Source organism: Mauremys reevesii, linkage group 3, assembly GCF_016161935.1.
Source record: "Mauremys reevesii isolate NIE-2019 linkage group 3, ASM1616193v1, whole genome shotgun sequence".
Lineage (NCBI taxonomy): Eukaryota > Metazoa > Chordata > Testudines > Geoemydidae > Mauremys > Mauremys reevesii.
The window spans coordinates 113,852,259-113,872,873 of NC_052625.1; the positions used below are offsets into that span (position 1 = coordinate 113,852,259).

A 20,615-nucleotide genomic window follows, 5' to 3' on the forward strand; every position below is an offset into this window, starting at 1 on the left:
TGTTACCATGGGAACATATGTACATAAATGTCCATGAGAAAAAGGGGAACTAACAGGACAACCTATGAAGAGCTAGGCACCCCAAGATTTATGTGGTGTGGAAGTATAGATAAGGAAAAGTAGGTTGGAATCCTCATAACAAGATAAAAGGGTTCCCTTGTATGGATAGGGTGGGAAGACCCCAGGAAGAGCCATCCCTCTATTGATGACCACCTGCTGAGAGATCCACCAGACTCTATAATATCTTTGGGTATGTGAGGATGAATACAGCGTTGGCTATTGCTTGGGATCTCTCAGGTTGAGAAAATGGGTATGTGAGTGTAACAACTTACAAGTAAAAAATCTTGTTTGCATTATAACTGTTTCTGGTTACTGTATTTGTTGTTTGTGTGTTCCTAGAGCCTCCAAATCTAAGGGTGATTTCTACCTTATTGATTTAAAACCGTAGCATCACAGGAGCTGGACTCACTGTAATTTACCACAGAACTATCAATTCATTCAATTAAATAAAGGCTACAGATGGTTTTAAAAAAATCTTTTCAAAAGGCAGTAATGAAGCAAACTTGTGTCTACATTACATTTTATGTAATAGGTGTGATGTTGCATTACAGGGTAATATGTTTTTGTAACAGTTGTCAGATTACTTTTTTCTCCAGATTTTGCTGGAAAATGCTTCTGACAGTGTTTGCTGGTACTTTGGAATATCTGTACTCTGCTTAGCTGTCATTTTTATATGCTTTCTACTGACAATTTACATTGTCATAGTAGTTACAGGCCACTTTTTTTTTTCTACCTCCTTTTTTCTTTTGGCCGTTCCCAGCCAGGAACTGTTATTCAATTGACTCAAGTTTCCAAATTGTTTTTGTTGGGATATATAAATTTGACTTGATTGCTTTACTAAAGGTCATATTTGTTTTTCGGCAGGTCTTTTAATACTCAAGATCATGGCATTGTTGCCTGTGGCAAAAGCTTAGAGAACATTTTTCAATGTAGAAAACTAACCCAGGAGAGGACCAAGAAATTGGATTTAATTTTTTCAATTCATAACCTTATGTAACCTGTGTTCTTTCCCCTTCTCCGAAAACCCACAATCCATTCTCCTGCACTTACGCTAAGAGAGTTTTTGCAGTTTTTCTGCCGTGAGTTGGATTTACTCTCCTGTTGAAAGGTAGAAACTGGTACAAATATAAAGTTAATATTTTTGGCATCATAAAGTGATTGCTTTTTGGGTGATATTTTAAATTATGTAGTGTTTGAAAGATGCTATAATGTTTTGGCTTATTAAGCAAGGTTTTTTTTGTAGTTTTATAAGATAACTATGTGAAACTGCCAATGAAGTGGTGATAGTAAGACACTAACTAAAGTTTGCGAAGGTGTCATGTTTCTCAAAAATGATTTACTACCACTCTACTTGCATCAGTTAGAATTTTACTTTGTGTAGTATTATTTTCAAAAGACTTATACTATTGTATGTTTTCACACCATTGTAAGACTTGGATATTTTACAGGCTTTCTGTGTAAATTGAAACAATGTATTTGTTCTTAGAGTTTAGGTTTTTCTTTTAATGTTTGTTTTAAATCCAACTGGACACTTCCTTTTAAAATAAAAATGCAGAAAACTGAAGCTGTTGTATCTGTAACAAGGGGCTTTTTTTCCAAGGAGATTATTTAACAATGAATAGGTGTTTTACATTCCATGCATGTTTACTTAATCTGACTGTACATCTTTGGCGCAGATTTCAATGGAGTTATCTTCCAAGAAGTTTGACTGTACTAGTGAGCTGTCTGGAAAAAGATTGCATTATCCTGCTGTGGTTATATGTAATACATCTGTCATAAAAACATTGTGAATCACTTTCCTCCCAGATAATTTGCCATTTCTATGTGCTACCCAGAAAGGAAAAATTATGTCTTCGGGTATAGGTAATTCTATTCCCAAACTAACAGAAAAACAGCAATAACATGTAGAGCTATATTGACTACAGGAGACTCACAGGAATCTTGTTGGTGGATGCCAGTATTTCTCTAGGCTTGGCCTGCAGGAGGTAGGTAACAAGAATAGGGGACAGAGAGTAGCTTTATTCATAAAAGGGAGAAATAGAAGATTAATGCTACATATGACAGAAGGCTCTTGATTAGGCTGTGGTGTGGAGGGTGCCTTTCTTAATCAATTTCTGTGTATCAGCCAGCCATAAATGTTGTGCTCTGTATAAAACAAAAGTCAAAATTTGGGGTGTGCTTTAACTGGCAACAGCTTTTGGGGGGAAAAAGGCTGCCTAGGTTCATTTGTATCCATTTTTTATGACAGAATTTTTTGTTCCTTGTTATTCTTTAAGCTTCCTCATGGGCATCTTCTTGATGAGTTATGGTTAATTAATAAGATATCCATGGCTGATTTTATGAATAGATAGGTGGTGTATATGTGGAAGACCGGTTATGTTACAGGTATCTGTCTCTCAAATTAATTGAAATGTCAATTGCCTGTCAGTTGCCTGTCAAATGAAATGTTTTAATTAAATCTAAGATCTGAGTTCTGAAGCTGAATGTTATAATTGAAGTAACTGACAATAAATGAAACTGATCAGTTTAATTTTCCTTACATTGGGCAGTGTGACTGGCAACATTGATTCTCTTTCATGGAAGGATCATGTGGCAAATGTTTTCAGCTTTCAGCAGCAAAATAATTGATCTTTAAAATGGGATCATTCTAATGTTTCTTGAAAATAAATAAAAACACATTTTAAAATAAATTCTGAGTAGCCTTTTTCGTGTAGTCCAGGTTAGTGGATACATAATTATTCAAAGCTGTGACTTACTATGGCCTTGCTGGGGGAAACTAGTGGGAGGGAAAGGAGAGGAACAGGCCAAATGACAGCTAACATCTGTATCATCTTTCATTGAGATGATCCTCTGTAGAAAATAGTGTTGCTGGTTGGTACTTTTCCATTAGTTGAGACAGCAGACAGGCAGTTGTGCTGTCTTTGCACTGAATTCTCAGTTTTGCTTTTTTTTGGTCTCACTAGCGGGACATATGACAATGTAGAATATTTGCTTCTACTCTCTAAAGTTGTGTGTGGGTCTTCAGTATATCCCCTGACCTTAGTGGCCGGGAGCTTCTAAAGTTGAGGCTGAGCGACTCCCTTCTCTCAAATCCATTTCACTGGGCTGTGATGATTATAGTTTGTTCTACACAGACTGGGCTTATGTCCAACACTAATGAATAGTTAGATGCTGTCTTGGTGACACTGGCCATATGTGTTGAGATTTAATCAATTTAGCATTTTTCCACTGCTAAATATGTACAGTCAGAATAAATTACTTGACCTTCTGTCTCTTTTCTGACAAGTAAAGGAATCATTTTTAAAGTGTCCCCAAACCTCCCAAAATAAAACAAAATGTGATTTAAAGGATGAGGAGAAAGAGGTGTTTAATTTTCAAACGTCATTGGTTAGATGATATTGTAGTCCTGAAAGTATAAACCAAGGTTACAAAACCAAACTTCTTGGAGTTCTTGGGAGAGAATACACTGTAAAGGTTTAATAAAATTAAGCATGTTGGTTTTAAAGGGAGAGTGTGAAAGATGTATAATATAATAGATGTGTAGGCATTAGTATCACATGGTGAAGGTGAAGGGTGTGTGATTGGTTCAGTTTTCCTGAAGAGGGGGACTTGCCTTCAAGAAATTTTGGGAACACTGCTTCAACACAAGTAGGGGTGCTGCTGTTGGTGGAACCAGCCTATTTCCTATGACAAGCAATGCCAACTTGCATAAATTCCTCCTGCCCCACTCTTTTTTTTTTTTTTTTTTAATATTAGTGTATGTGATTGATGTATTTTATTGCTGATTCTGACAACTGGCATTATTCTTCTGAGATGAGGTGGAGGGAAATTGTCAGATTGTGTAAGTCCCTGTGGAGCCTGGCAGCGCAGTTACATTGGAGAAAGCAGGGAATACAAATAATGGGAAGCCGATTTTTCCTGCCTTCTGCTCTGCCTGTGTCTCTGAGAATCTAAAGAAGTGTGAGGACATGGGATTGTTAGGGAGTTAATGTGCTATGTCTTAATGCTACAGTACTGGGGCTAAACAGATGGTGTCATTAGCTTACAATGGAGAGGGACTATTTTTTGTTAAGATAATAGGAAGAAGCTGTGGGTGCTGAGCCAAAAAGCTTATAAATTGATGGGACCTAAAATATATTTAAAACTGTGAAATGTATGGTTATGATTGTTCATTGCTAATTACAGCCCTTTTGATAAAAGAGACTTACATGCACCTCTGGAGGTAGCCTTTAATGACCAAAAAAAAAAGTGTGTCCAGTTATTTTTAATGTTTAAGCACAAGTGGAGGAGTAGAGACATGAAAAGCAAACACTCTTCCTTCTCTTGGCTAATAGTGATTACATATCTTTGGAGTGACAGAAAGCATGGAGCTCGCTTGCTTTTACTCCCTGCATGTGTGTTAGGAGGCTATCAGAGAATCTGGGCATCCTGCAAACATCCTTTAAGTCCGTGATCCTGTTAGTGGTTTTTTGTGTGTTTGTTTCTCACATTAACTTATTTTGAGCTTGGTTATGCCATATATAATATATAAAATATTATATTATAAAATGTAGTTCACAAAAGTTAACAAGAAAAATGTAACTAAGCAAAGGAAAATAACTTGCTCTGGCCAAGTGCTCTATTTGGACTTAACATTTAAAAAAAGAGAGCTTCTCTGAGTTAAGAAATAATTGAAAAAGAGGTGGGTAGGTGGGTGGGTGGGGGAAGACAGTGGTTCAGAGGTTTCATGCTTGGGAGAAAATCCAGTTACATCTTGATCAAGTCTTAGATCCCTTTCTCTTCCACACTTAATAAATAATTTCACCTGACACTTTGGCTAATTATCAAAGTTGTTGGTTAAATATTTTTCCTTTTGCAGCCTATCTGTGCCTGCTTGATCTTTAATTGGTCTTTTCCATGAAATGTGATGTCACAATTCCATATGTATGACTTTATAGGACATTAAATTACAAGAAATTTGGTTGTAGTTGGAAGGTTGGGAGGAAAATATGTTCAAATACATCTTACAAAAGGCAAAGTATAAGAGGGTGGGGAAAATTAGCATCAGAAGTAATTGCAGAGATTTGGTTAGTAAGCTTTTGTGATCACAGCAAGTCTCCAGACCCTGACATAGAATTTACTTATCCTTGCAGCTGGGACAACCAAGCAGTTTCTGTCATCGCTGTGACTAAGGGCTGGTCTACGCTGGGTGTATGTGGGGGATTGAACTAAGATACGCAACTTCAGCTATGCTATTTGCCGCTATTCAGCTCCCTCATCGACGCTGCTTACTCCTCCTGCCGAGGTGGAGTACAGGCGTTGATTCACGGATCGATTTATCGTGTCTAGATGAGACGTGATAAATCGATCCCCGATAGATCGATTACTACCCGCCGATCTGGTGGGTAGTATAGACCTTAGTTCCTGCCGCTATGAAAGCCATTAGCTTGTTCTGTGTCCTGTCAGCAGAGGGTGACTGGCTTTCTTCACTCGCTCCAGATCCTCTACGAAGCCTCACAAAATAGCATTTTCCTCAAATAACTGCATTCTATTCTTCTAAACATTACCTAATTTATGTATTCCACATTTGTTCCTCTTACGCTGTTTTCATTATTTTGTTTTGCTGTCTGTCTTGGGATCATATTCTTACAAGGATGGATAACTTACAACAGATCATTCAAATTTTGCCTCAGAAGTGTCCACTAGAAAAAAATTTTCTTGACTGTATTTGTTTTAAATTATTTGGCTAACTTCTGTGAATAATTTGGTCTGCAGCTGGTTTGAGCAGTTTATGATTTTCCAAACTTCTTGGATACATAATTCATATGGTATATTTCTGTCTCAGACTAGACAAATAATTCTTAAAATCAAGTTACCAGTGCATATTCTTGTTAATATTCAAAATTTGCTTTCTGTAACTATTCCCTTAGTATTTTAGAACTTGCTGCTTCTGTGGATGTTCCTGCAAGTAAACTTGTTTAATAAAATACTGACGCAAAGAAAACATGAGGAGTTTGATCACTAAGTGAATGGCTTGTCTCAGGAAAAATTACTTTGCAATATTCACGCAGCACTAGATCTGGATCAGCTGGTAAAAAGAGGAAAGATTGTTAATGCAAACTCTTTAAGTTCAAACTACAGACTACTCCTGTAAGTCTAGGGCTAGCTATCTGCTTGACATAAACTTTTGTCATGTTGATTATATCCTTTAGATAAATAGCTTCTGGGCAGTAATTGTTAAATTGCCAGGCACCCATATTGGCTTAATAAAACCTGCTCAGCAAACATGCCAAACCAGCAAAAAAGGGCAAAAATTGGGCTTGTTTTTGGCTTAATTGGTTTGTGAGTTGCCTGTTGGCTAGTTTTTGGCTTGTTGCTTGTAGCTTCTTTTTTCTGATCGGCTCCTGGCAAACAGGGGCAAGGAGCATAAGGCTGGGGAGAGAGTCGGGTGCACAGCGGGACCATTGCAGTCCCAAAATGCACACGGGGGGATCTAGTCATATAGAGCATTGGGATTCTTAGGGATTGGCTTGTTTTGGCCTTGTTTTGAAATGGGATTAGCTTGTTTTTTGGTTTATTGTGAAAGTAGGGGTGCTTGTTTACCGCGTGGAAAGTTGGCAACTGTGCTGCTCAGGTGTGACAGCACTTGCGGATAATGGAAGAAGATTATAAAGTTTATCACTTTCTATACTGGCTTCATAAATTTGTCAGAGGAGTATTCGTATTAAACAACATATCGGGGGGAAAATGCCAGTTGGTATAGTTGTCCCCTTTTACAAACATTTCCTACTTTTTAATGTTGTATATAATCAGAAATGTCATAGATATTGCTCTCTTTTCCCCTCTTATTATTGCCCCCTTATTTTGAGGGATGGGAAATACATTAAATCTAAATTAGAGTCATAGATGCTTTTGAAAATTTCTCTAAGTCACATTTTAAGTGACTTTAGGCCATGTCTACACTTACAGTCTTACCGCAGTACAGCTGTACGATACAGGTGTGCTGCTCTAAGAGAGCTCATTTTAGTCATGTTATGCCGATGGGAGAGGGCTCTCCTGTCGACGTAATAAAACCAGCTCAATGAGTGTCGGTAGCTGTGTTGGTGGGTGAGTCTCTCCTGCTGCCAGCGTTGTGCACACGAGCGCTTATGCCAGCAAAACTTATGTCGCTGGGGATATGTTGTTGCTCAGGGGTGTGAAGAAAAAGTTTTGCCCACATAGGCCATGACTACACTAGCACTAGCACTTAAGTCTCCTAAATCTCATTGAAAGTCAATGAGACTTAAGTTCTTTTGAAAAATGTTACTCAGTGCCTTTAAGTAGGAAATCTGCAACCAGTGGGGGGGAGAATGCACATTTCAATAGCTAAATTTCTCCTGGTAGGTAAGGGTTTACAAACCTGAAAATCATTTGATAAATGCATACTTATTTGCGGAAAGTACATATAGAATATTCAAATTTAGTTAAATAACTTATTTCCTTTACTGGCCTAGGAAAGAGTGACAAGGACAGAGTTGGGTAGTTTTATTGGTAGTTTTAGTGTTCTAGGTTGAGAGTCACTGCATTAATTAGACATTGCCATGACAAGCTGCTGTTAAGTCTTTAATGCTTTTGATGTTTGAGGGCATTATAATGAATTCCAATTAGGGTATGTCCTTGTATTGGTCACCTCATTACAGATGTTCTGTTTTCACTGATGAAATTGCCCTTCTGTACACAAACTCAGAATGGAGGTTTATATGTTGATAAATATTAACCAGAGAAGAATGTGTTGGTGCCACTGCTTCAGTTATTAATCTCATTTTCCAGTGTTCCATTAAATTTGAAATGAAGTTTTTATGAATTTGACTACGTAGAAAGGTGGAATATCACTGCCTATCATGCTGGCCAATTCTGTCTCTTTTTTTACATGTACTCCCCCATCTGTTTGTATCCATCTGTCATCTCTTGTCTTACACGTAATTGTAATCCCTTTGGAGCAGGGACCATCTTTAAGTTCTGGTTTGTACACTACTTAGCACCAAGGGGTCCTGATCCAGGGCTGAGGCTTCTAGGTGCTAACAATAATGCAAGTAATAATAACTGTCAGCTTGAGTATAATTTTTAAGTAAACTAATTGGGGGTGGGAGGGTGTGGGGGACATTTTTAGTAATTCAAACTGATCTTCATTTAGACCAAATGGAAAAAACACTGGTACTTCTAGTGCAACTGGTCTTTTGTCAGAGGAAGATGTGTGTCCTGTGGGCCTGTGCATGTTACCTAGTTTTCCTTTTTGCCCCATCTCCATGGATGGGCTGATTAAATGGATGTTTCTGGAGAATTTTATTGCATATCATACATTTTCAATGCAAAATGGTCAGTCCCTGTCTGACTGACTGACACTGCAGTAAATCAACCTAAGGTATGTTGACTCCAGCTACGTTATTCACGTAGCTGGAGTTGTGTATCTTAAGTTGACTTAGCCCCATAGTGTAGACTTGCCGTGTGACTTTTACTCTGGGAAGCAATTCTGTAAGAATGGTAAAGTGGGGTTCCATGATTGTGGCGTTGATTCCATGTCAAGTGTGCTCAGATTATAGGTTGTAAATTTTTTTCTATTTGTCAGCCCTACACACTCAAGTTAGGATCTGCCAGTTGGAGTGGGATCTCAACTTTCATACACAACTTCTTCATCAGTAATAAGTGTTCTGCAGGCCAAAGTAGGTTCTCAGTTACACCTCTGCAGCCCCATTGTCTTTGCATTACATATGTACATGCACAATAACTTGACCTATAATATTTTGAATACCAGTTGGCATTGATGTTGTTCCATGTATTTTTCCAATGGAATTATGGTTCCTTATGTTTCTGTCACACAGTACAAAATGGCTTGGAAGATGTTGCACTCTACTGGATTAATGATCTCCTAAAGAGTTCACATATGTTGACAAGACAGACCAGTATTAATCCGTAATTTTTGATTTGTTGTCTTTTTCAAACATTTATCTGAAATGCACTAGTTGTCTCTTGATTTTTAGTGCACAGCTTATAAGTGTCTGAGCGATTGTTTTTTTTGTTTGTTTGTTTTGTTTTTTAATTTGGTACAAAAGCCAGATAAAGCTGAAGTTTGACAGACATTGACAAAATCCAGGCAAACGTTCAGGGCTGACGCTCTGTCCTAAACTCACATTGTTCTGCTTTCCATCTCCCCCACACTCAGTACATGCATGACATGAATACAGAACCAAATTTCAGCTTTACATTAACATTTGTTAAAGGTTGTGACACACACTTGAAAAAGGCCGGGCAATTACAAGTAATTTATTTTGTATTTGATTTAATATAACATGTCATGAGACTAGAGATGCTGAAGAGCAAACGAGGGCATGTCTGTTTTTATCCCTAAGTCGTTTTATTAAAAAAAAGGTATTGTAATATATGAATGAATAGACTGATTAGCTACAAGAGTTCCAGCTTGGCAACAAAATTTGAATGAACTACATTTGAAACTCGCCTTGAATTATGCCTATGGTTGCATAATACACTTGTTTTTAATCGCTGATTGACTTTAAAAGTGAGTGCAAGTTGTCTGTTTGGAACAAACACCTGAGTGTTTTCACTTTTTTTGATATATTTACCAATCACTGGTAAATATTTAGAGCTTGTACAGCACATACATGTGTTGTCTTCAAAGTCTGCTTTTTTAGAAAAATGTGGGTATTTTTAATTCATTAGATTTCATTGCTGGCTTCTAAACAGTGATACAAAACCAAAGCTGCTCAGTGTTTTGGGGTTTTGTTTGTTTTGTTTCCGTTCAATCTGACTTCAGTCAAGATGAAGAACTAGTTCAAAAAGAGAAGACTTAGAAGTACTTAGAAATATACTATACAGAGCCAAAACTTCACAATGTTAGTTTTAAAAAAAATCTACACAAAGAGTCACCTTAAAACCAAAACAGTCCCATAAGAACGTCCCATGATTACCGAAGTCCGGAAGATGGCACATCTTTCAAAGCTGGAAATTTTAGTGAGTCACCTAATGCTTCCAGACCATGGTATTCTCCATTTACATGTGCTACTTTTGACATTTAACTGCGCTTCCATTGCAAATAAATTAGCTTACTGTATTTCTTTAACAATGTGCTTGGCACTGTGTATGAACAGTATGACGATGATTCCTGCCCCAAGTTGCTCACAGTCTAAAAGACTGACACAAAAGAAAAAAATGCAGCGAGAAGCCCAGTGGTTCATTTAATGTGGTGTTAGGGAATAATTAAAAAAAAAATTGGCTCATGTAAATGTTACTCATCTGTAATTTCCAGCCTTGTCAGGATTTTTCTATTTGACACTAGAGTAAAATTAATGTCTTTCTAGTTTGATACATCTGAAAGCTTTGAGGTTATGTATGGAAGTGAAATGTCTATGGCCCTCATCCTGCAACTGACTCCTTGTAGGCAGACTGCAGCCCAAGCTCCGTGCAGGTGTCCTCCGATACAACCCCTCATAGGCTGTGGCTACACTTAGCACTTCAAAGCGCTGCCGTGGCAGCGCTTTGAACCACTAAGTGTAGTCAAAGCGCCAGCGCTGGGAGAGAACTCTCCCAGCGCTGTCCGTACTCCACCTCCCTGTGGGGAATAATGGACAGCGCTGGGAGCCGCGCTCCCAGCGCTGGGGCTTTGACCACACTGGCGCTTTGCAGCGCCGCAATTTGCAGCGCTGGAGAGGGTGTGTAATTTGTAAGTGTAGCCAAGCCCATAGTGGAAGCAGTTATACCAGTATATGGAGGGAAGGGAAATAAACTGCTGGTGTTAGGTACTTGTCTGGGATATAACTGTGCCCACACTACAGGCGTTTGTACTGCTTTAACTAGACAGGTAAGACAGTTATACCTCCTAACTGACATGGTTACACTGGGACAAAATCTAAGCATAGCCTAGGCCCTAGTTGCAGGTTTAGGGGCTTTTGGAAGGAAATGAAGAAGCTATAGTGAGTTCAGTGGTAAGTATCTGATCTTTGGATTTCGCAATCTCTTTTACAGTGACAATTAAGGCTCACCTTTCATGACATCAACTATGTATTCCTGCCATTTGCACTTAAAGGTGATCTTCAGAGGAAAAGTCAAGAATTGTTTGTGCTTTCTTTCACCATAATGCATACAGGATTATTGAATATTTTTATTTTCTTGATGTTTGTGGAGAATATCAGGTTACGTTTACTTAGTTTTTGCTGGAGGACTCAGTGGTCAACTGTAGAACTAATGGGATTGTAATATCTCAAGAGACAAGAGTGAAACCTGCTAGAAGCAAGGGGAGATTTAGACTATTTATTTAAAACTTTTTTGCTTTATCAATGATTTAAATTTAATTACATTCCTGATGAACAGCTGGGAGAAGTCCTCCTCTTGTCCAACTGTCCAGTCTTTTAGGGTCTGAGAAGTCTTCTGGCAAAAGCGGGACAGACCAGGTATTTGACTGGCTTGCATAGTCATATGTTCAAATGGATGACGTTTCTTGGTTTATCTGTAACGTGATTGCCACATCTGATCAATTACAGTCGAACCCATTTATCTCGACCTCGGTTAACTTGCCAATCGTATTAAGTCGACGTTTTAGAAGTGGAACCGCCAAACTCCCTCTTTGTCTTATCGGTTTCTCATCGGTTATGTCGATTCTTTAATCTCGCCGAACCCTAATATCTCGAGCACAGAAGAGCGCCGAATTTGCCAATTACCGGTAAACTACTAACTCTGGCGGCGGCCCTGCCCAGCTCCTGCCCCGGCCCCGCGACTCCCCGGCCCCCGCGGTTCCCCGCGTGCCCGCCCGCCCGGCCCCGCGACGCCCCGGCCCCCGCGGTTCCCCGCGTGCCTGCCCGCCCGGCCCCGCGACTCCCCGGCCCCCGTGGTTCCCCGCCCGCCCGGCCCCGCGACTCCCCGGCCCCCGCTTCGCCTTATCTCGATCATCGGTTATCTCGACGCCTTTTGGCAACCCCCTAGGCCGGCGACATAACATACGTTCAACTGTACAACATTTCAGGGAATACTCTTAGCAGGGGCGGCTCCAGGCACCAGCACGCCAAGCGTGTGCTTGGGCGACATGCTGCAGGGGGCGCTCTGTTGGTCGCCGGTAGGGCGGCAAGCGGCTCCGGTGGACCTCCCACAGGTGTGCCTGCGGAGGGTCCGCTGGTCCCGCAGCTCCACCAAAGCCGCGGGACCAGCGGACCCTTCGCAGGCACGCCTGCGGGAGGTCCACCGGAGCCGCCTGCAGCCCTCCTGGCAACTGGCAGAGCGCCCCCCGTGGCACGCCGCCCTACTTGGGGCGGCAAAATGTCTAGAGTCGCCCCTGACTCTTAGCATCAATGGGCAGGCAAACCTCTGTTAATTTTTGTGAAAATTTTGGGGAACCTGGAAGGAGAAAATGGGAGACACATGGCGTCTGGTTAGCAGACCCATAAGCTGTAATCAGATCTGCAGTTGTCTGTAGCTCACAGGAAGTTTGACGGACTGTGACATTAACACCTTCTAGCATACTGGCACTTCCCATCTCATCTTTGTCCTTTGTCTCAATTGAGTTCAAAATATTGGCACTCTAGATGACAAAAATTAAGGCGCAACTGGGGAGGAAAGATGGGCATGGGGGAACATGGGGCGAATGGCACAGACCCCTGGCATGGCTAAAAACCATTAACAGGGAGAACAGGCATGGGGGAAATGTTCAATCAGCAGGGGGAGCCAGAGGGAGGAGAGAATGAACGAGTTTCAGTTTTCCTCCCTCCTAGCTTGCTGCCCTCCGCAAAGTCTGCTCCATGCTGTGGGGGAAAGGATGTCAGCTGTCTGTCTGTTCCTTCAGTTTGTGGGGAAGAAAAGGTACTTTGGAGGGGTAATAAGAGACACAGAGCTCTGGCATTTTGGGGGGAGGGAATGGGGGTATTGGGGAATGAAGGGGCACACAGAGCTACTGGCATGGGGGAGGGTGCAGGAGGTGGGAAAGGGGGGGGGGGGATACGAGTCCCGGCCTGAGGGAAAGGGTGGGGGTCACAGGGAGTCCCTGGACTAGAAGAGTATGGGAGAGTGGCAAACAAGGAGCTTGTGGGGCAGGGAATGGAAGGATGCATAGAGAGACCCTGTTGTGTGCAGTGCACTCAGCCTACAGAAGCAAGAAAGTATGTTCCTTTAGTTCTAAGTTGGTAAACGTGTGTGTGTGTGTGTGTGTGTGTGTGTGTGTGTGTGTGTGTGTGAGAGAGAGAGAGAGAGAGACTACCTCTATATAAAAGCAGAAAAGATGCACAGAAAACTCTGTTTTCTCTACAAGTCATCTTTAAACATCCACGTGGGCAACCATTGACTGGCAGGATGATGGAATCTATTTAGAGGTTGTTGATTAATATTGACTTGTAAATAGGTATTGGCTGTGTTTGGAAATTTTTTAAAACATTCCAACAGCTTATGAGCTTAGTTTGGATGAGTGTAATTAACATCCATGTTTGGCTGCAAGGTTGGGGTTAGTATAACTGCTGTGCATATATTTACATTGGGAAGGATATTTGAACCTTATTGCATATTCTTTTCTTAAAATTGTCTTTATCCTGCCCTGCTTGCAGAATGAAATACTTTCTCTCCATTCCCTCTGATTCTCAGCCACAAATGGTTTTTTTTATTCCTTTCAGTCTGTTAATCTTTCATAGTAAAAGAAATGAGACATAGCAAGAGAGGAGGGGAGAAACACACCAGCGCCAAATGGAGTCCAATTAAACTCAACAAATCATGGGAGAATACTCGCTAACGGAACATTAATCCACACATAGACACTTCATTCAGAAGTCTCAGGGCTTGAACAACAAAAGCATGCTTCTGTTTGGAATTCTTAAAATTGTATAAACCAACCTCAGTGCCTTCTGGAGGCATGGCAGTAGTTCAGTCAAAATGAAACCTCTCCGGCTACTCAGCTGGAGGGGAAAAAATCATCATAGCAAGATGGTGAGAACAAAACACATACTCCTCTTTAGAGCGCTTTCTCACAAAAGCTCCTCTTAGGGCTAGTCCTACTATGGCTTAAACTGTGTTAATAACAGCCATGCTGAAAGGCTACCAGTAGTCCTCTGAGGATGTCTCTGGCGTGATTTCAGAGCACTGTTAAAGCAGTAACTAAGAAAAAAAATTCCCTAAACCCCACTAGCTAAAATTAAGCAAAGTTGATATTAATCAATCTTAAACCAATCTGAGAGCATATCTAAACTATAGCTCTAAGTCGAACTATGTCCTCTGTCAAATGATGTCCACATTACACCTCCTGTCGGTGATGCGGGTCCTCACCAAGAGTGCGTCCAATGATGGAAGAGGGGCAGTGTGAGGGCCTTTCCACTCCCAGGCGGGAGCAGGGAGGGGCAGCCACCCAGGCCTCTTGCCTCCTTGAGCAGGGAGTCTCTGAGTAGCAGCCTGGCTGTAGCTGACTGGCTTTCTTGTCAATTTCACAGCATGGAGCTGTGAAATTGACAAGACATCCAACAGCCAATATAAGTAATGCAGTGTCCACACAGACCCTGTGTCACCCTAACTACACTGACAGAAGCTCTATGCCTCTCTTGAAAGTGGAGTTATGTCGGTGCAGAAGGGCACTTATCAGCAGGACAAGGCTGTAGTGCAGGGATCTCAAACTCAAATCACCACGAGGGCCACATGAGGATTAGTACATTGGCCTGAGGGCCCCATCACTGACACCTTTTCATATAAAGATACAAAAGCCCCCTCCCCGAGGCTTGTAAAAGGAAGGAAGGCCAGTTATGCTACTCATAGAGGATGAGACCCTCCATTTACATCAAGGAAATCTTTGTGACAGGAATTGCAAGTTACAAGGGTGGCGATGGGTGGCTTGCCTTTCCAAGCAATCTCAGATACAACCTGGAACTTTTACTGAGTGAAAAATTCTATTTTATTACTCTGTCCAGGAGTGGACCATTATCAGTTGAGTAATAAGCCAGTTTCTCCATTAGTGGCAGGGAGTCTTAAAATGCAGGTGAATTTGGATGGCAGTGAGTGCCTTTAAGCACTGTTTTATGGCAGTTCATATTTTGGCCAGAATATGGTCACAAACCTTTTATATTAGTGCTTTCCATTTAAGAAGAAGAAAAAAACCCACCCTGCTGATTGATTTGCTGTAAAGTGCCACTTTTCATTGTTATCTCTGCTTGTCTGGACATGTGAGTGGGGGTGGGGTTGGCAAGTGCAGTGGTTCAGCATTTACCCCCAACTGAAGCAGCAGTTAGGCTAAGAACCCATCCAAATACTTTGTAATATCCTTCATAATAACAACAAAGATGACAGTCTCCATCAATGTAGGACTATAGGCTCACATTAGGCCTGATTAAACTATGGTTTTAAATTTGATTTTGGATATTAGCATGAACAATAGGCACAAATCATGTGACCGAAAAGAATGAACTCATGAGAAAGAAGGATTGATTGTACTGTTGCTGCTTAGCGTATGTGCAACGTGCCTCAGGTAGCATATGACCAGGATTCATCTCGGAATTTGGTCCTCTGGTTGGATCATTAGCTTCCCCGACTTGGGCTTGGTACTGACAGAGAGTGCTAAGAAACTGTTAGTGACCCAATTCCAATGTTATCTTATTTAAGGTTTGGGAAATAAAGAAAACATGGTGAATTTGGCACCAGGTGCAGTAAATAATTGGTTAGAAAGGCTTCATCCAGTAGTTGGGGGGGTGGGAGGGGAATATGGCAAAGTGAGATAAGGGAAGAACCTTGAAGAGAGCAGCGTGCAGCCTTAAACTGCTTCAGGTGTTGTTAGTTAAGGTCCAATAACTAGCACTGTCCTCACTTACTTGTTATAGTGTATTAACTCCTCCCCCCCCCCCCAGGGCTTACCAGGGGTTCTTTGTTAGAGCTTTTCCTAACCCCTCTGGAGTCATACCATGATGAGAAGGTGTCTTCTGGGCCTGATCCAGTTGCGAGTATTCACCCAATGCTTATAACTAAGGCTAAGTTTTTGTCACGGTTATTTTTAGTAAAAGTCATGGACAGATCGCAGGAAATAAAAAAAAAAAAAATCATGGAAGCACAGGGGTGAAAGTAACTTAAAGGATTTACTGGTAGGCCGGAGTCCTGATCAGGGGCATGGCCTCAACCGGAAGAGGCGGGCCCTTTCAAGATTTAAAGGCCCTGGGGCTCTGGCTGTGAGCCCCAGGGCCTTTAAATCATCCCAGAGCTACCAGCTGCAGAAGCAGCTGGGAGCCTCAGGGCGAATTAAAGGGCCCGGGGCTCCAGCCGTAGTGGAGCTCCAGACCCTTTAAATCACCGTGGGAGCCCTGCCGCTGCTACCCTGGGGCAGCAGGGCTTGGGCAGGGATTTAAAGGGCCTGGGGTTATTTTAGGATGATTTCATCCCATCCATGCTCTCTGGCCAAGCCATACTGGAACAGTGTTCATAGAACCTCATTTAGAAACATGAAAGCCCAGTACAGACACATGACCATACCTGGGTTGATAGGGCTGTTATGTAACAGCAAAGTTTTAACAGACGGGGGAGTATTTGTAGCTTTTCACTATAGTCCAGTCAGGCCACTAGCAAAACTTCTGGTCACTTTTGGTCCTGTGGATAGCTGAATGATTTAAATATAAATATAATATAGTTTGCATGGCCAGTACTGATGTTTATGATAAAACAAGGCAGATGTTAAAAACCTAATTTGAGGTTTTTGCCTTACTGTCTGTTTCCCTGTCTTCTCTGCAGGCTGGGCCAGGTATTAAAGCTCTAAGTGCTTTAATGGAGGTAGTAGCCTAGGGCTCTTGAAGCATTGCTAATTTCAAACCTTGTAATTTAGTTAAATAGAAACTTAACTGTGTTTAGATGGATGAGCTGCCAATTTTCTATTCCAGCCCAAACATGCCAACCACCCGTTATTTGTTGTCTGTGCTATAGCCTCCTTGCTGTTTAAGTTTGACAGTTTGCACATGATTGGCATGGCATTACTTTCCTCAGTAACAAGGTTCTCTTCTTTTTTATTGGCGCCAGTATAGCAGTGGTGGGCGGCCTGCATGTTGCATGTGGCCCATCAGTGTAATCTGATTGTGGGCTGTGAGACATTTTCCTGACATTGACTGTCCGCAGGCACGGCCCTTCCCCAAGGAACGGCAAACTGCCACTGGGAGCTGTGGGGGGCTGTGCCTGCGGATGGTCAGCATCAGCATACTGTCTCGCGGCCCGCAGTCAGATTACCCTGATGGGATGCACGCGCCCCACGGGCCGCAAGTTGCCCACCACTGCTGTATAGGAAATAGTACATGTGTATCTGGTCATTTGGAGTTTCAGCAGTATGGGATTCACTGTCTTATTCACTGTGGGTGAAACTCTCACAAATGTGGTGGGTCTACACAAAGTCCTCAATCACTTGACCTTGGTGTGGCTGCACGAATGAGAGGGGAGAGGCTGTGGATAGTTTAGTGTAGACTGTACCACAGGGAATAGGCCAGGGAGAGGGACCACAAGAAGTGCCCCTAAGTGGATCCAGCAGTCCTATCACCTACATAGAAGGATTTAGAGGAGCTTTGGCAACTATTTCAGACCATAAATTGGATTTGTGGCAATGGAAGGGGTTATTGAAACCTTGTGGCTTTTCTCGGGATTGGCAGGAGTGTGCATGCATTCCATCTCCCAAATCCACACAGTTCTTTGCAGAAAGCCTGAATAATCTGACTGTGTTTACACTATCTTTTCTTTTCAAGATTATTACTGGTGGAGCTCCAGTGATGGTAGCAATGCTGAGAGCATTGGTGTAGACTGGGCAGTAGTGTCGTCACTACTGTGACATGTTTGTGAAAATGCTGGTGCCATGTTTGTTAGTAAAAGCAGCAGAGAGTCCTGTGGCACCTTATAGACTAACAGACGTTTTGGAGCATGAGCTTTCGTGGGTGAATACCCACTTCGTCGGATGCATGTAGTGGAAATCTCCAGAGGCAGGTATATCTAAGCAAGCAAGAAGCAGGCTAGAGATAACGAGGTTAGTTTAATCAGGGAGGATGAGGCCCTCTTCTAGCAGCTGAGGTGTGAAAACCAAGGGAGGAGAAACTGGTTTTGTAGTTGGCAAACCATTCACAGTCTTTGTTTGATCCTGAGCTGACGGTGTCATCTGCAAATTTGATACCATCAGCTCAGGATTAAACAAAGACTGTGACTGGCTTGCCAACTACAAAACCAGTTTCTCCTCCCTTGGTTTTCACACCTCAGCTGCTAGAAGAGGGCCTCATCCTCCCTGATTGAACTAACCTCGTTATCTCTAGCCTGCTTCTTGCTTGCTTAGATATACCTGCCCCTGGAGATTTCCACTAAATGCATCCGACGAAGTGGGTATTCACCCACGAAAGCTCATGCTCCAAAACGTCTGTTAGTCTATAAGGTGCCACAGGACTCTGCTGCTTTTACAGATCCAGACTAACACGGCTACCCCTCTGATGTTTTAGTGCTTGTCCCCCCCAATGAAGTTGCATAGGTGGTTGGGGGAATGCAAAGTAAAATGCTAGTGTAGATAATGTATTGAGGTGAAGGCTGTGCGTGCGAGAGACAGTGCTTCACTATTTAGAAATAGTTTCTTAAAATAGCCAGGATGTGAATAAGAGTAGCTTAGAAGGGATGATTACAAAATACCATTTATCTTTGTTTGGGAACCATAGCTTCCATTAAGTTTAATTACTTACTATACAGTGATAAATAGAGGGCAGCTTCAAAACAAAGATGCTTTCTAAATGAAGAAACATGGCATTTAAACATGTTTTTAAATGTTGAATAGTGTTTTTTTTTAATTTGTGATAGTAGTTTGAAATTAGCCTACTGCACAGTTTGTGCATTCATGACCGAACATTCCTTTATTGATCTTACCTTCGATATTAATAATCAAGGATGGAAAAGTTTGTCACCTACTAGTGGATCAGGGATGTCAAAAAACAAAAGTTTCACTGACAAAGGCGCTGCTGTGGACAGCGCTATATTGGCGGAAGACGCTCTTCCTCCAACATAGCTACTGCCACTCGTTGGAGGTGGTTTAATTATGCCGGCAGGAGAGCTCTCTCCCACTAGCATGGAGTGGCTACGTGGGAGACCTTACAGTGGTGCAGCTGCAGCAATGCTGCTGTAAGGACTTTAATGTAGACAAATCCTAGTTTGAGGCCCTGCTCAGTTTCACAGCAGGGAGCCTACCAGCAGTGAAATTGACATTCTTGTCAGTGTCACAGCTGCCTCCATCTCAGAGCAGTAGGATGGGGTTGACAGCTGGGGTGAGGGGCGGCTGAGAGCCTTGCATGGGGCTCAATTTCACAGCAGGGAGTCTACCAGCAGTGACATTGAGCCCTGTGCTGCTTCTCTCAGCTGGAAGCAGCCATGAAATTGACAAGAACAAGAGCTAGCAGCTGATGTATAATGCAGCGTCTTCATGGACAGTGCGTCACCCTAACTACACCAACATAAGCACAACGCCTCTCATGGAGGTAGAGTTACGTCGGTGTAGAAGTTCACTCACTTTGGTGGAAGTAGCATTCTAGTGTAGACGCTGACATAATTAGGTCAACATAAGCTGCCTTACCTCTGCCTAAAATCTGTAGTGTAGACCAAGCCTAAGTTTCTGCTATCTTGTCACTTTCCTTACAGTGGCAGTGTAGGCAGGAATTTAGAATTTGCAAAGTTCAGTTTGCAGCACATAAGATCCACCTCTTTGCTTCCCTCTTCCTGCCCCCCAACAACTTTGGCTTTGTTCTTTTTAAGTGTATAAAGGTTTCCTTATAATTGGGCTGGACTGTTTCTTTACACAAAATGGCCTAGAAAAAGCTCATTCGTCAGCCTATCAAATGTTGAAAGTGAATCAGCATGGATAGCCCCTGCTATGTGGTAGATGGGGCTGCTTTTGCTATGATTCTGGCTCTTCCTGGCCCATGGGCTTAGGAACTACCATGGGACTCAAAATCTTCTTTCCCATGATAACTAGGGATGGCCTTGTAAGAACTGTTACCTTGGCTACTGAATAGGTTTACTCTTTTGTAATTATTTTTAATCTATTTGAATCCTTTTTAATACCTCCCTATCATAGGTACACGAGATAGTACTTCTTCACAGGATTGTCAGTTGAGCCAATACAAAGAGAGAATCAGGACCTTAGAGAAGATACTGTGCTCACTGAAGTCAGTGGAAAAAGCAGGTCCTGAATAAACTTTCTTTGGATACAGATAACTAAATTGCTATATATACTTGTTCATTAGCATGTTCGTTTATAAGCCGACCCCCCAAGATGGTTAGGTAAAAATAGCAAAAACTGTATGACCTTTTCATAAGCTGACCCTTTATTTCAGGGGTTGGCAAACTTTGGCTCCTGGCCCATTAGCGTAAGCCTCTAACGGGCCTGGATGTTTTGTTTACCTGGAGTGCTCACATGCACGGAGCCCCTCAGCTCCCAGTGGCTACAGTTTGCCATTCCCAGCCAATGGGGCTGTGGGAAATGGCGCGCCACTGGCTGGGAAAGGCGAACTGTGGCCACAGGGAGCTGAGGGGCTGCATGCCTGCAGACGCTCCAGGTAGACAAAACAACAATGTATTAGATATTCAAT

The 20,615-nt window shown here is 42.1% G+C and overlaps 1 protein-coding gene across 8 annotated transcripts in view; it reads left to right on the forward strand.

The window, feature by feature from the left end:
• Positions 1-20,615, forward strand: part of PTPRK (protein tyrosine phosphatase receptor type K) — a 581,996-nt gene that overhangs the window by 48,623 nt on the left and 512,758 nt on the right. For 5 of the 8 annotated variants that reach the window (XM_039529026.1, XM_039529027.1, XM_039529028.1 and 2 more), the window contains exon 1: positions 76-119. The exons of the other annotated variants lie outside the window; for them this stretch is intronic. In XM_039529026.1, the coding sequence (XP_039384960.1) occupies positions 91-119 (29 nt within the window). In that variant the 5' untranslated portion in view covers positions 76-90. Of the gene's footprint in view, positions 1-75; positions 120-20,615 lie in introns of those variants that run through there. 8 annotated transcript variants of the gene reach the window in all.